Source organism: Notolabrus celidotus, chromosome 12, assembly GCF_009762535.1.
Source record: "Notolabrus celidotus isolate fNotCel1 chromosome 12, fNotCel1.pri, whole genome shotgun sequence".
Lineage (NCBI taxonomy): Eukaryota > Metazoa > Chordata > Actinopteri > Labriformes > Labridae > Notolabrus > Notolabrus celidotus.
Window position 1 is genome coordinate 21,466,751 of NC_048283.1, and position 15,362 is coordinate 21,482,112.

General features: G+C 39.8%; 2 protein-coding genes across 2 annotated transcripts in view; both read left to right on the forward strand.

The window, feature by feature from the left end:
• The first annotated feature begins 742 nt into the window (after window positions 1-742).
• Window positions 743-10,651, forward strand: hibadhb (3-hydroxyisobutyrate dehydrogenase b). Its single transcript, XM_034698567.1, has 8 exons — window positions 743-874; window positions 2,468-2,628; window positions 2,712-2,821; window positions 2,899-3,020; window positions 8,115-8,248; window positions 8,378-8,454; window positions 9,290-9,446; window positions 9,971-10,651. The coding sequence occupies exons 1-8, from the start codon at window positions 805-807 to the stop codon at window positions 10,127-10,129; spliced, it is 990 nt and encodes a 329-aa protein (XP_034554458.1). The 5' UTR covers window positions 743-804; the 3' UTR covers window positions 10,130-10,651.
• Window positions 10,652-14,037: 3,386 nt separating this feature from the next.
• Window positions 14,038-15,362, forward strand: part of hoxa13b (homeobox A13b) — a 2,283-nt gene continuing 958 nt past the window's right edge. Inside the window, exons 1-2 of the mRNA XM_034697106.1 lie at window positions 14,038-14,946; window positions 15,170-15,362. The exon at window positions 15,170-15,362 is cut by the window's right edge and continues 958 nt beyond it. Of these exons, the coding sequence (XP_034552997.1) occupies window positions 14,313-14,946; window positions 15,170-15,362 (827 nt within the window). The 5' untranslated portion in view covers window positions 14,038-14,312. The remainder of the gene's footprint in view (window positions 14,947-15,169) is intronic.

Sequence of the window (15,362 nt, forward strand, 5' to 3'; positions counted from 1 at the left end):
TTCTGCTCTTCTCTCGTGACTGTGGATCTACTCTGGATCTGTATTTCATTCATTCGTTAATCTATACATGTGATCACATAGGCAGACAGCATGCAAGGTAATTTGGAACAAACACTACAGCAAACTGTACTGAGGTACAGTCAGGCTAACACAACATAAAATAGCATATGACCCAGACAAAACAAGAGAGGCATATGCAGATGTCATCACGGCAGCATCATAATCAGCTTTAAGTATTTCAACACACACTCGGAACAAAAGGCTGTGCATGGCTGAGACGTTAACACTATAACTTAGTGATTCGTGCAGGCTTCTAAGTAACTTCTCAAAACAGTAAATTCTCAACAGCCTATACACTTTTGGAGTCAATCAACTAGTCAATAATACTGATACGATTAAAATGTAAGTGCAAAAAAGTTCATAGAATTACGCGTAAACCTACGTGTTTTTGAAGGCTTTTATTTTGCGTTCACGTTCCTGTTTTTCAAGGCTTTTATTTTTGTAACTTTCGGTATGGACTTCCGGTGTGGGTGTTATTGCAACGTTTTTAGCTTTGTAACTTCCGGTATGGACTTCCGGTATGGACTTCCGGTGTGGATGTTGTGGCGGCGCCATCTTGCCTGCAGTAGGGTACTCTTGTAAATATCAGAGCCCTTACAGGATGTAGAAATCTAAGACCCTCCCCTTCAGCTGAGTGGCTGAAAGTGGGAGGCCGTGCTGCGCATGTCTGTGATTTGATTGGAGGGAAACGCCGCCATTAATGTACGTTTCCTTACGTCACACGTAAGTCCAGAGGAAAGAAGCATGGCCGCTGTGTTGAGAGGGTCTCGATACCTAGTTGGAAGGTGTTGCAGAAATGTTGACTTTGCGTTTGGTAAGGACTATGCACTGACACCATGTTCATGCAGTGCACGTCGCTCGGCTTCATGTTAAAACTCTGTTTCTTACTTTAAACCTATCCGTGGCATGAAAACATACTTTTTCTCAAATGTTTGAAGAGAAGTTTGAGTTAACTACGCTAGCTTCTCGTGCAGGTTTATACTCTCAATCTACTGGTCAGTGAGTTTGTCTGATAAAATAACATACTGTTAACGTGACGGGTCCTTTGACTAACCTGCTATCATTCAATCCGTTCAGAGATCATCAAAATGGTGAAGGGTAAACATTGTCAGCAAACGCTCTTGAGTTCTGGACGCTGACTTTTTGTTTAAGGTACATTATGTAATGACAGCCATCGTGCACTTTGTCAAGTTACAGTAGTTGTAGAAAGATGGTGGTGGCCTTTATTTAGACCAGACCAGAAGAGCATCTGAAGGAGAAACATATACATCGTACTTTGTTACCATATAACAACAAAATCTTAATTGTAGCATCTTGTTCGCTCACCTTGAGCCGCTGTGATTGTGATTTGATACAGTATATGGATATATATCCGGCAGTTAAACAGCATTATAGTATGTTTACCTTTCTTTCTTTGATACTGGGGAGATAAACTCCTGGAGGGAAAGTTATGTCCATGTCTAATCCCTCTGGACTTACAAATAATTGTTTTACAGAGCGTCTGTCATCAAGCAGTAGCTAAGTAAATACTGAAACAGGTTGGAAGGCTTGGATGCTTTATTCAGATCCCCATTAGCTGCCACTAAACCAGCAGCTGCTCTTCCTGAGGTCCACATAAAACAAACATAACATACAAAATATACATGAAACACAAAACTAAAAATGCAACAAACATGAAACACAGGAACAGAAAAATGCAACAAACATGAAACACAAGAATAGAAAAATGCAACAAACCGAGAATACAGCAACTGGATATGCAATTTAATTTAATTTGAGTTTATTTGATTAGGACAATGCACATTAATCAACACTTCAACAGTATGCCTCAATGTAAATATGCCGGAATTAGCCCAATAGCTAGATTTTACATACGAAACGTTTATGACATTATAAAAACAGGGTGGAAGGTGAGGCCAAGGCCCCCAGGAACGGGCATCAAGTGAGAAAACAGATTATTCATGAGTACATGACTGCTTTGTTTTTAATGATTAACTGTTTTTTTAAAGGTAAAGTAGTTCTAAAGCTCCCTAATGCGCGCTGGTAGTTTATTCCAGGACTGTGTGCCTCTGACAGACTTTACCATTTGGCTGAATTTGGTTTTTGGTCTCAGTACATCACAGTCCCCTCTAGTTTGTGCTTACAACAAATGTAAGATACAACAACTGAAAATGCTACAAACATATGATAGAAAAACTGATAGATGTGATGACATTTGCACAGAAGGCTCCATATATAATAATAAAGTACCTATAAGAAATTAAAACTTGGACCTCAAAAAATTCACCACATCTTAAAAAGTGTGAATCAACTTCATATTTCGATAAATGTCCAGCAAACAAGCATTCTTATCTTTGAGAGTAGATATAATTTCTTATCATTTGGTTGACTGGCTGTTTTTTTGTAGTCTCCACAAGGTCTATGGCCTCAAAGACTCAGGTGGGGTTTGTTGGACTGGGTAATATGGGAAACCCTATGGCAAAGAACTTGCTAAAGCACGGCTACCCAGTCATTGCTACGGATGTGTTCCCGGAGTCCTGCAAGGAGCTGCAGGAGCTGGGAGCTCAGGTAAGAGTGTTAAATGTACAGCCTTTTGATGTTAAAGCACTTTTCATTGACTCGACTCCTCACAGTGTTTCTTTCTTTTGAAGATTATGGATAACCCTGCTGAGGTAGCAGACAAGGCTGATCGCATTATAACCATGCTCCCCTCTAGTCCCAATGTCATCGATGTGTATACTGGACCCAATGGCATTCTCAAGTAAGCCTTTTTTTCTCTCATATTATGTTATCTGATGGATTTAGGTCAGACTCTGAACTGTGTACATTTCTTAACAGAAAGGTGAAGAAAGGCTCCCTGCTCATCGACTCCAGCACCATTGACCCATCTGTTTCCAAAGAGATGGCTGCTGCTGCAGAGAAAATGGGGGCAGTATTTATGGATGCACCTGTATCAGGAGGTATGTCACACATTTAAAACTACAATAAGTAAAAGTATCAATATTTTGAAAAGTGTAGAATCAACTCTTTGGTCACTCTGGATACTATAACTGCTCTCTAACTATTTTTGACTACTTTTTGAAAGTATTCTTTCTGTGTTCAGATAACGCTATTAGGGCAGTCAAGTTAACGTAGTAATAATGCATGAACGGAAGTTCTTTTTAACGCCGCTCATTTTGTTGATTTGCACACGTTTTGTGATTATGAACTTCGGCCTGCTCCCATGAGAAATAAAGAATGGGGCGCTGGTGGCCTCGCGGTCTAAGCGCCCCACATACTGAGGCTATAGTCCTCTTCGCAGAGGTCGCCGGTTTGACTCCAGGCCGCGACCATGTCCTGCATGTCTTTCCCCCTCTCTGCTCCCAACATTGCCTGTCTCTCTTCACTTATCCTATCATCGCTCTGAAGAGGTCACCCACATGAATCATGGATGTCCTAAAACATTAACAAAAGATTGGGGGTTACAAGCTGTGAAGGAAAGAACTTTATAGGACACCGAGAGGCTAAAATGTGAAATGATAATTTACGTGTAGAGGTTGATATTTTTAATACACAGCTTGGTAAAGAAAAGCTGTAAACACCTTTGATGCCACTAAGGTCCAGAACGTTGAAGCTTTTTGCACATAAAGATATCAGCTGTATTTAACTGTGTAATCACTACGTTGTTGCTATTTCTTTGTAGTTAGGGGTTAGGGTTGCGATTTCGGAAGATAGTGATCAGAAGCACAATGTTTCTCTATCTCTCATGTTCAGGTGTGAGTTAGTGTTACCATGGTCTCAATGGTCTCTCCCTGACAGGCATGGAACTTTCTTGCAACCCTCTGTTCATGAAAGTCGGGATCACATTGAAAGAAAAAAAATATACACCACATCTCATCTTTATTGCATAGACTTGGCTGCCTGACGTGTCACAGAAACTAATCACAGTCTTAATTATGATGGTTATTTTATTTTTTTGATAAATGCATAAAAGTAAAATTCCAGTAATTTTATACAGCACTATTATTGTATAGTACATAGGTTACTTCTTTAATGCCTTGAACTATAGAAAATATTAAGTCTTTTATTTTGCTAAAACAGAAGTCTGTGAATTGGTTTAAATGATACTGACAGGTGCCTGAAGCTTGTTTAAAGTGTTTGAAAACCATGAAAAAATTCCAGGGATCCCTTTTGAATGATTAAACTGCCTTTATTTTCATGGCAAGGTCATATTGACCTTAAAACACACTTTAAAGTGTTTATCTTCTAAAGTGGTTTAAAGAGGAGATCATCGTTTCAGTTTACCTTAAACTGTATGCTTAATGTCGCTGAATATACTATAACATTGTGTGGGTGCGGGTTCATGCTTAAAGTTATTTGCATTTACTGTTGATGTGAACTGAGTAACCACTAGAGAAGGTTGAGTCTCACTTACAACTTACTGGCCAATCACAGAGCTGATGAAGAAGAAGAAATTTACTTTATTAATCCCCAGGGGGAAGATTCAATTTTTCACACGTGTTGTTTTTTTCGGTCATGCTACACGCACAGTTTTTTGGTGTATAAATACATACAATCATGCACAGACACACACATGTAGTGGACATGCACTTTGTGAGAGATGTCAGAGTGAGGATACTGCCGTCAACCAGGGCACCCATGCAGTTGGGGGTTCATTGCCTTGCTAAAGGGCACCTCGGCAGCGCCCAGGCAAGTGAACCAGCACCTCTCCAGCCACCAGTCCACTTGCCAAACTTCGTCCATACTGGGACTTGAACTGGTGACCTTTCGGTTCCCAAGCCATGTCCGTATGGACTGAGCTACTGCCGCCCCATGCAGAGAGCCCTCCTCTTCCTCACCAAACATGTCCATCTATCTCTGTTGTAAACTACCCGGAGTGGCTTTATTTTCCCCCAAGCAACGTTAGACACATGTAGTATTTCTAAGCAATGTTACAATCAGGTCCATATGCCCATCAGCTTTTAATTGTTTGGCTTGAGTTGGCCATGTTACGTGTTAATGACTGAGTTTCGCCACTGGGATAAATAAGGTATTTCTGATTCTGATTACGCTTTCAGCATGCAGTATCTTGGGTGTTAATCTGGAGAATTTTCTGGAGAGTATTTGCATTGTTTTTTTGATTAGTTTAATAATTGCCGAAAGCAATCATATTTTTCCTCTCCCATCTTTATAAGAGTTTAACAAAACTTGAATAATATCCCTTTAAGGTACATTTAGAAGAAATATTAAAATGTGTGATTCAATTAACAACTCATTTGTAATAAATCATGAGTTAACTATGGCAGTTCTGCAATTCGTAAAATAAATCTGTTGACAGCTTTAATAGAAATACATCAATTTCAACCAACTTATCTCGCAAAGATTAGATAAAAGTTTATTTTTATGATAGAATAATTAATGTGTCAATTTTCATAACTGCTTAGTTTAAGCCAGAAACTGGGGAAAAGAGGAGTTTCCAAGGCCCTTCGTAACATTTGAATCCAAATGGATAATTTGGTGTGTGTGGAGAGAGAGACAGTTAGAAAAGAAAAAGACAGAAAAGTCCCAAAACTTAAAAAAAGAGAAACTTGTCTAATTGATTTTTCAGATTTGTCCGAAAGATAAATTCTACAATCCACTCTGTTTGTTTGTGAAAGTTCTGATATATATGGTGTTATAGATACTGTATCTTTCATGTGACATGCAGGGGGAGGAGTCTTATTTTCATTGCAACATCCTGTCAAAATATTGCATCTGCCCTTTGTCATGTCAGAATGACCTTTTAATGGAAACCTGTATTTCTGCACATGGGTCTTGTTGGAAAATCCAATATTGTTGCTGGTGCTGGGGATTAAAAGCACAGCCAGTATCTACAGCCTCTGTCAAATATGCACTGAACATTTCTTTAAATTAGAAATTTTGTTTTTCAGGAGTAGAAAATGACATCAAAAGTTTGCACAACATAAAGGCAACATACACCTAAGCTATTGTATCCTACTTCATCGTCAGTGTTTTTTATGTTACATACTCATCCTGTTACATATTCCCAATCTGTTTTAGTTCTGAGAGCATATTTCGAATATCATCACCATGTCCACGGTGCTTGAATGAATTGTATCAAATATTACCTGTCACGGCTCACCCTAGCACAAATGCTGTCAGGGGGCTTGCAAGAAAAATTAATTAATTTTTAGCTGTTTTTGTTGACACATGCAGCCCACCCCAGAAAAAGCAGGAAGAAAGACTGTTGCATGTGTGAATTTCTCCTCAAAGGAAGAAAGTGAGGGGCTTGTTTTGTCGGCTAAAGTGTTTCTACTAGGAAAGTGTGTGCTCTGAGACTTTTCTCACACACACACACACACACACACACACACACACACACACACACACACACACACACACACACACACACACACACACACACACACACACACACACACACACACACACACACACACACACACACACACACACACACAGATAAGTAATGATTGATGTGCTTCCGACCTGTTATAATGCACATGGATTAAAGTTGTTCAGCGCTCTGCCTTGAACTTGAAACTCTTTGTGTCTGTGTGGCCCCCGCAGTTTAATTGGAGCAAATGGAAATATATACGTCATACTTTGATGCATCAGGTCAAATCACCAGGCTTCATTTCTTAAAGGAACCTTTTCTCTGTATAGTGCAGTGACAAGAATCAAAAGGGGTAGAGTTGTAAGGGACTGTTTAATCCAGTTTGGTTAAAACTCGTACGTAAAAGCACACATGCTGACGGGGAGGTAATTGAGTCAGCATGTGTCTAACAGTTCTTTCATGGTCTGAATGAAATAAAATTAAGAACGAGCTGAAACAACTGCCAATTTTTCATTTTGTACTTAATAATAAGCTTGTTAATGATGCTTGATAAATTGTAAATATTATTCTTCTAGTTAAACTAACCGCTTAAACTTCTACAGTGAGTTGAATAATTTTCTTCCATGCTGTATGTCCTCTCCATGATTCATTCACTACCATATTTAGTGTTGGATATCTAACTTAACCCTTCTGATTTTATGACTGCCTGTCTGCGATGTCCTCTAATGTGCTCAAACTAACAGATAATAGGGAAACGTTCCAGCAAACTACGCAGAAACATGGTTTGTGGTAATAGTAGTCATCTCAGTGTTACACTCATTTGTTGCCTTTTAAAAGTGAATATTTCTTTTTGCGACTCAACTCTGCATGAATTCTGATGCTTTTGACTTTGAGCCCAACCACGGCAACTCCCACGTAGCATTAGCAGCACAGTCATCTTATATTCCAGTTAGCTTCAAATGCTGCTGGCTCCACTTCTCACAGGCACGAGGGAGGGGAAAACATTACACCCATCTTGGCCTCTTTCCATTGGCTTCCTGTAAACTTTAGGATTAATTATAAGACTTTGTTGGTTGATTTCTTGGCACCCATGTGGCTCACACCTGGTTGTATATAGCTGTGAGTTTAACCCCATATGAACCTGAATGCACCATCAAATGTACAAATTGATCATAAAATAGCTGTTCCTAAATCAAGACACAGGCTAACCAAACTTTTTCTAAAAGTGTGTTTGGCTTTGAGCAGATTGTGCGTGATTGTTCTTGTTCTAAACTTTAATTCAATGACATTTTTATCCATCATCTTTTATATACTTGATTCACTGTTGTTGATTTATTTTACATCACTTTCATTTTGATATATTACTGTGTTATTTGTTGATGTTTACACATCAAAATTACCTTTTGGCTTTGTTTATTGAGCAAGTCCAAGGTTCCTTACTGCTGGTGTAAACAGACCTCTGTAGACTTTTTTCAACTACAACAACATTGAAATAAAAACAAAAATAGACATGACGTGTATTTTCCAAAACTTTGATAATGTAAGTATCTGTCAGACAGAGACCTGACAGGGAATGAATTAAGGGTAATGGAGATTTCTGCCACTTTGACAACAATACAACAATTACACTTTCTCCTTGGAAAAAAAAAACCCACCTGTATAGCTGACATCTGTGCTTTCATATGGTTCCTTGTATGTAAGCCTGATTTCACATTCCCAGGTGTTGGTGCTGCCAGTTCGGGTAAGCTGACTTTTATGGTGGGAGGAGCAGAAGAGGAATTTACTGCGGCCCAAGAACTTCTGAATTGCATGGGAGCTAATGTGGTGTACTGTGGTCAGGTTGGAACTGGACAGGTGAGAGAACATATTTTGTATTCTGCACTTACTTTTATGTTACCATTTTTACCAAGATAACTTGAGTTAAAAGTATGTAGATGCTTTGTGTGGTTTGCAACTTATTGAGCTCAATATTTCCCATTATAGGCTGCTAAGATTTGTAACAACATGCTTTTAGCTATTGGAATGATCGGGACGTCAGAGACGATGAACTTGGGAATCAGGTGAATACACACTTTGTAACGAATAACAGTAAATACATTACATTAAAGCTCTAGTGAGGACTTTTTAGCCAGTTATAAAACAGTTTGAAATTAGCAGTGATGCTTCTTTATGAGCATCATGAGATTGTTCTTTGTCAGACAACACAACTTACACATGTACAGGTCAAAATCATAGACTGTATTAAAAAATGGACATGGTATTCATGACGCCACCCATCTGTTCTTGAATGCTGTTTTGAAGCTGGTCATTGGCGGGAGCCATATTTGAAATGCTGAACTTAACCTAACTTTGGTCAAGCTAGTGTGAGGTAAAGATGCGGGCTTTGAGCCTCCTCATCAACAGCTACAGTGTTCGCACCTGTCAATCAAGTCAGCTGTGTCTCATAATAGAAAACTCGTAATCTTTATATCTTCAAAACTGCCACGTTATGAAAAAATTCACCCTCGTACTGTGTGCTGATAGAGAAATTAGCTCTTCAGACTAAACTCATTTTGTTGTACCAGGCTGTAAACATGTTTATTTCTGATGTAAAGGTCAGCTTTTTTTAAATTGGTGTGTATGTGGTTTTCTGGTACTTCCAGAGCCAGCCTCAAGCAGACACTCGAGGAACCTTGTTTTAAAACTTCTGTATTGGCTTCAATTCTTGCAGCCGGAGTTTGCCGCTTGGTCAAAATCAGTAAAAAGATTTAAGAGGTGCTTTTATGTCCACAGGAGGCGCCAAAATCGACATAGACGGGAAGTTTCTCACAAGAGCTTTAAATCATGATAGCAGCTGCATTTTATTTCTTATGAAATAATACATTTTGTGTTGGTGAAATTTGTATTCGTTCACAGACTTGGTCTTGATCCAAAACTGTTGGCCAAGATCCTGAATATGAGTTCAGGTCGGTGCTGGTCCAGTGACACCTACAACCCTGTGCCTGGAGTCATGGAGGGGGTCCCCTCTGGGAATAACTACCAGGGAGGCTTTGGCACACAGCTCATGGCCAAGGTCAGTTTGATAACATGTATTACCTGTCACTGGGTCTATAGTTACATTTAAACATTCATGTTTATAGAACTATTACAGTTGTAGGCTTTACTTGTGCGCTTCTGATGAAATGAAGCAGATAGATCTGGTTACAGTTACTTAATCCTGAAAATGAGTGTGGAAAAGGACCAATAGTTCATGAAAGACAATGCATATAATGTTATCATGTTTTGGCTAAGGGATTTTTCTCAATAAAGAAACTACTGTGAATGAAAAAGGTTTACTGTACAGTCAGGGAGTCATTTCAGTCCAACATGTGGTGTGTCTGACAGGGATGAAGTTACACTGTTATAAAGATTTCTATCTTAGGTCAGACCACATGAAATGATGCAGTGCACTGTTGAGTTTACATCCCTCTTAAAAGGGAATCAAGCCCATATTACTGCAACATAAAGAAAAGTTCTCTGCGGTATGTGGACTGGTGGTTTTGGTTTAATTTTCAGCCCTGTTGGTTTTTCTTATGTCTGTTTGCTTTTCTTTTTCAGGATCTAGGCCTTGCACAGAACACAGCCACCAACACAAAGACTCCGGTCCCTCTCGGCTCTCTAGCTCATCAGATCTACCGTATGATGTGCGCACGCGGCTACGCTGCTAAAGATTTCTCCTCCGTGTTCCAATTCTTGCGTGAGGAGGAGGGCCAGTAATACTAGCCTCCACCCCGTCCACAGCCGTGCCAGGCCCATCCCTGCACAGGACTAACATAGCGTAGTTAGGGTGCATTTCACCCTGAGGACTGTGTTCTTTATTTTTTTAAACTTGTAAAAGATATGAGGCCTACAGAGCTCCAACACAGCGTGACAGATCATGTGTGCACTTCTCTTCTATAGGAAATCATGTTTCCTGTGTGATTCCTTTAATGCTACACTCCTTTCAGTTCTAGAGGTGGAAGAATTTTCAGATCTATGAGATTAAAAACATTGTCTATCAGTGAAGGATCTGAATATCTGAACAGTTTGGTGGGAATCTGGTGTTAAGACATCTCATCTCTTTGTTACGGCTAAACAACTGCAAAATACAGTTTAGTCTTCACATATTTATCGATTATTTTTAATTTGTTTTTTTCTTTTCTTGGGGTTATTTTCTTGACATTGTTACTTAGGGGTAAGATTGTAATATCATATCCTGCTAGAAAATAAAGACAGACTGTGATGTCTTGAACTTCTGAATAATTATTTTACACCTGCCTTAATTTAATCTGCTTTTTTATTTTTAATTGTGATAACTTTAACTGAAGTAGGCCTATCATCTGTTTTTTTTTGTTTGTTTGTTTGTTTGTTTTTACAAAACATCCTAAAAGTACATGCTCCTGGTTTATTTAAGTTGAAGGCAACAGTGTGTTGTCCCTTTAAGAACTCCAATATATTTAGAAAGAAGATCCGTGCATGAATGCAGCATTAAAAAACGGAATTGAGGTGTTTACAACTTGCATGCAAAGCAGCCAAACATCCGGACGGAGCTTATTAACTCTCGGGATGAAAATGGCGATTTAAATTCTGAATTCCTTGTTTTTAGGCACACAGTGTACAATTAACGCGCCATGTCTGTGAGTACTTAAGTTTGATAGCTCTCAAATGTTTTTGTTTTTTTTCAACCATTGTGACTATATCCAAAGTCAAACAGACATCTTCGTGCATCAGCCTGACTGCAGAGCACATGCTGTTGTGGGGCGCTGGGTGGAAAACATGAGGCCCAACTGTTCTAGCACAAATGATGCATCGACTTTTTTAGTCGCTACAATTATCCACAAAAATCTCACCCTGGTGCAAAATTACCCTCTAATAGCGTCTCAATGTGTGATTTTATTGCATGTCGCCTTCTCCAAATCTCTAAAACAAAGTTGTGAGTAATTCAGGCCTTCCTCGGTAGATCTGCAGTTTCTGGGATCTGGTTCTGTTCTCTCCTCCACTTAGTCCGGATCAGGAGCGCGGCATGTTTCTGATCTAGTTTGCCAAGAGCCACTGAGGGGCCAAGGTGCCAGAGGTCATGCGATCACAAGACAAACTCATAAAAAGTCCATTAAGCACTGTAGGCTAAGAGCTGTGCTGTCATGTCGCTGATAGTTCCTGCAAACAGAGCAGCTTTGGTCTCAGGCCTCCAGCAGACACACACACACACACACACACACACACACACACACACACACACACACACACTCTGCTAGGGGTTCCTGCTGGAGCGCTGCGTCCTAGACCTCCTGCATAGGTTGTCATTGACCTTTGTCTGTTTTTTTTTGCTTTTGATATTGAAACCAAAGTATATGCTGCAACAGCATGAAAAATAAAACTCGTTCAATTCCTCATGTTGCGCCTACAAAAATAGAGAAAACGTGACGGTGCTTTAGGCTATCCTGCCTTTGATTAATCTTACCTTTATATCGCTGTATTCTTGATCCACTTTTTTCTAATCCTAATAATAGATTACTGCTACAATCGTTTTTTACTCCTCTTGCTTTCAAAGCAAAGACTCGTAAAGATCCAAGCTACTCTGAATCTCTGTGGTTTAATGTGGCTCCTTGTCAGCTGTAAAAGGCTGCTGTTGAATGCATTGTTAGAGAAAAGGAACAAACGACAGTTGCACGATCTGCAAACATTTAAAGTTACGAATCTACATATAATAAAATATAATGACAATATCAAGCAGCCTTAAATTTAAGAAATTTCATTTAATACGCAAAATACCTTATTCAATATATTGAATATAGGCATTTCTTTATTTACATCATTTACATTTTTAGAATTTGACTTTGCAGCTCCGGACTTGCATTTAAAATACTATTTTCGTGTTGCAGTGAATTAAGCTGAAAGGGTTTTGGATTAGCTGATTATTTTTACGCACTAACTGTCCATCCACACTAAATACACGTTTTTTCCCAGATAAAAATTACACAAAGTAGGACTTCATTTTATATATTGTGACGTGCATGAGGGATGTGTGTCTGTTGTATATTCGTGTGGTCAATATGTGGTTAATATTGTGTGAGGAAAAAAACGCTGCAAAGAGATGCCTCTTTTTCAACACCTTGTTTGAGAATACGGATCAGCGTTTTTGAGCATCTTCTTTGGTTGTTCATGTTGTGTCACAGCAGCAGTTGCAGTGTAATTTATTTAGCCTAGAAAGCCTTCCTCTGATGTGTGAACAACATGGCTGAGATTATTCCTGTCCTAACATCGCGCAGTTTGTTTCAGACAACTTTCAGAAAACAGACAGATTTTCTATTCAGAAATGTAGTGTAGTTTAATCCAGCGTGGAGACATGGTTATTTCGAGTTTGGTATCATGACAATGCCATCCAACAAGAAGAGATTTTTTTTTTTTTTTTTTTTATTGAACCAGACTTTGACTTTTTGAGCGACATAAAACATGATGTTTTCCTCCTGAAATGTTCACTGCTGCTCTCTCTGCTATGAGCTATGAACTTGGGCCATAAAGATTTACAGCCTCAAAAGGTGGGAAAAGTCTATTAAAAATAAAAAGGTGCTCACATTTTGGAAGGGTACACTCTGTTCTGCGTCTGTGGTCCCACCTCAGAAATTTAAAACAAAAACGAACGCTACGATGAAACCCGTATTTACTTTGACACCAATGTTGACCGTCACGTCCATATTTAGTTTCAGTGCCAAATGTGGGCTGAACCAAAAACAACATTTAATTTAATAAGTGTAATACTCTCTTTTGCTTGTGAAGAAATTGTGTCAACATGGTACATGTGCCAAAATGCAAAACTGCTTTAAGCTCTGCTTAGGAAAACAACAGACCACCTGTGGAGCCATTTTACGCCGAATGCAAAAACATGTACCCATGCTGACGGTCAGTTTTCCAACACGCCACCTTTAAATTTTTTTAGGAAGGAAAATGTTATCAACTTTAATAGTAATACGGGCTATTTATTAAAATGTAGTACCAATATATTTTTGTTTTATTATAGCCAAAAGCTGACAGGAATTAAGGCAGAGAAGTGAACAATGAAATGCATCTCTCTTTAAAAAAAGAGCACGAGCTTTTGTTGAATTAAGTTTTCTTGTTCAGCTTCCAGTGGGCATTTCTCTTCAGGTTTCATGCTGTAAAGAGTCTCATGTGGCCAGACTGGAACCTTCAACTTGACCTTGGCCTCCAGCCGCGTCTTACCGAGAAAGAGTGTAGCCAAACGCAGCATTTATTTGGTATTTTGTGGACACTTAACTTGTGTCTACTTTACCCCGGCGCAGTGGCAAACATGAACTGATTTAAGCTAATGTTTTTATATAATTCTTGTCAAATGTCTCTAAAACACAATTATTTGTGTAAATATGTATGTTTTATCTGTTTGCGTACAATAAGTTTGAAAAAATTGCCAGTTTTGTTTCGCCCTCAGAGAGAGAAACCAAAATGGCACGCGTAATTACGCACCAATTCAATCATACAAAAATTATGCGCCTGAAACTGCGCACAAATCATAACATTTTCGCACCATCTATGGCATAAAATAAATGAAATAACAATGTTGTAGTGTTACTGTGCAATAGGCACGATTGTCTTTGAATGAAGTTACATTCATGTTTGAGATCCAAGTTTTACTTTATTTGGAAAAACAGACTATTCTGACCCGTTGGCATTAAACAAGGAACTCCTGACGTTCAGTACATCCTCACAAATATACAGCTCGATCTGCCTTATCTGATGTCTCGACGTTAATCAGCTCTTTTGCATATCACGTGCTTGGCCCTGGCCAATAACCTCGCGATCTTTCTGTACTCAGGCGTGCTGGTATCGTTACTCAGCCGGAGTCCCTGTCTCAGCTCAGTTGAGTGGATTTTGAAAAAGAGCTGGTCGTCTCGATGTAGGGCATGCTATGACCGCGTCATTACTCCTCCACTCGCACTGGATCGACCCGGTGATGTTCCTCTACGACAGCGGCCTGGATGAAAGAAGCAAGAACATGGAGGGATTCACTGGAGGGAATTTTGCTGCAAACCAGTGCAGGAATTTGTTAGCGCATCCAACCTCGCTGGCTCCCAGCACCACTTACACAGCAAGTGAGGTGCCAGTGTCTGGCATGGGGGAGCCTGGCAAACAATGCAGCCCCTGTTCTGCCACTCAGAGCTCTCCAAATGCGTCTTTGCCTTATGGATACTTTGGCAGCAGTTATTACCCGTGCAGGATGTCACACGGCAGCGTCAAGGCGTGCGCGCAACCCTCTGGATACAGCGATAAATACATGGACTCACCCGTGTCTGGTGAAGAGTTTTCAACCAGGGCTAAGGAATTTGCGTTTTATCAGGGTTATTCCTCAGGTCCTTACCAGCCCAGCTACCTGGACGTCCCTGTGGTACCTGCCCTGAGTGCTCCCTCTGAGCCCCGACATGAGTCTCTGCTGCCCATGGAGCCCTACCAGCCATGGGCCATCACTAATGGCTGGAGTGGTCAAGTTTACTGCGCCAAGGAGCAGCCACAGTCAAACCCTCTGTGGAAATCCTCCTTACAAGGTAGTTTTCATGGGGTTTTTTTGACACATAAATATTCAACGTGCATGGGAATGTGCTGGTGTGAATGCAAAAATATGTAAATGTAAAAATCAAATGTATGGAGACTTATTTCTCACTGGTTCTATTTAATTATGCGCATGAAAAAAAATCTATGTTGTTTAAAAGGACATTATTTCTTGTTTCAGTCGAAAACACAATTCAAATGTGTATTTTCCCTTGACAGACACGATATCAGGTGGAGACAGCTCAATTCGCCGAGGGAGAAAGAAGCGCGTGCCATACACTAAGGTGCAACTGAAGGAGTTGGAGAGGGAGTACGGCGCCAATAAATTCATCACCAAGGACAAAAGGAGGAGAATATCTGCGCAGACAAACCTGACAGAGAGACAAGTGACTATCTGGTTTCAGAACCGGCG

What these genes read in the sequence shown, in the direction of transcription:
- hibadhb (XM_034698567.1), top strand. Translation starts at nt 805, where the DNA reads ATGGCCGCTGTGTTGAGAGGGTCTCGATACCTAGTTGGAAGGTGTTGC. An exon ending in GTCAGGTTGGAACTGGACAG is followed by an intron (nt 8,249 to 8,377) that starts GTGAGAGAACAT and finishes TTCCCATTATAG; the next exon opens with GCTGCTAAGATTTGTAACAA. An exon ending in ACGATGAACTTGGGAATCAG is followed by an intron (nt 8,455 to 9,289) that starts GTGAATACACAC and finishes ATTCGTTCACAG; the next exon opens with ACTTGGTCTTGATCCAAAAC.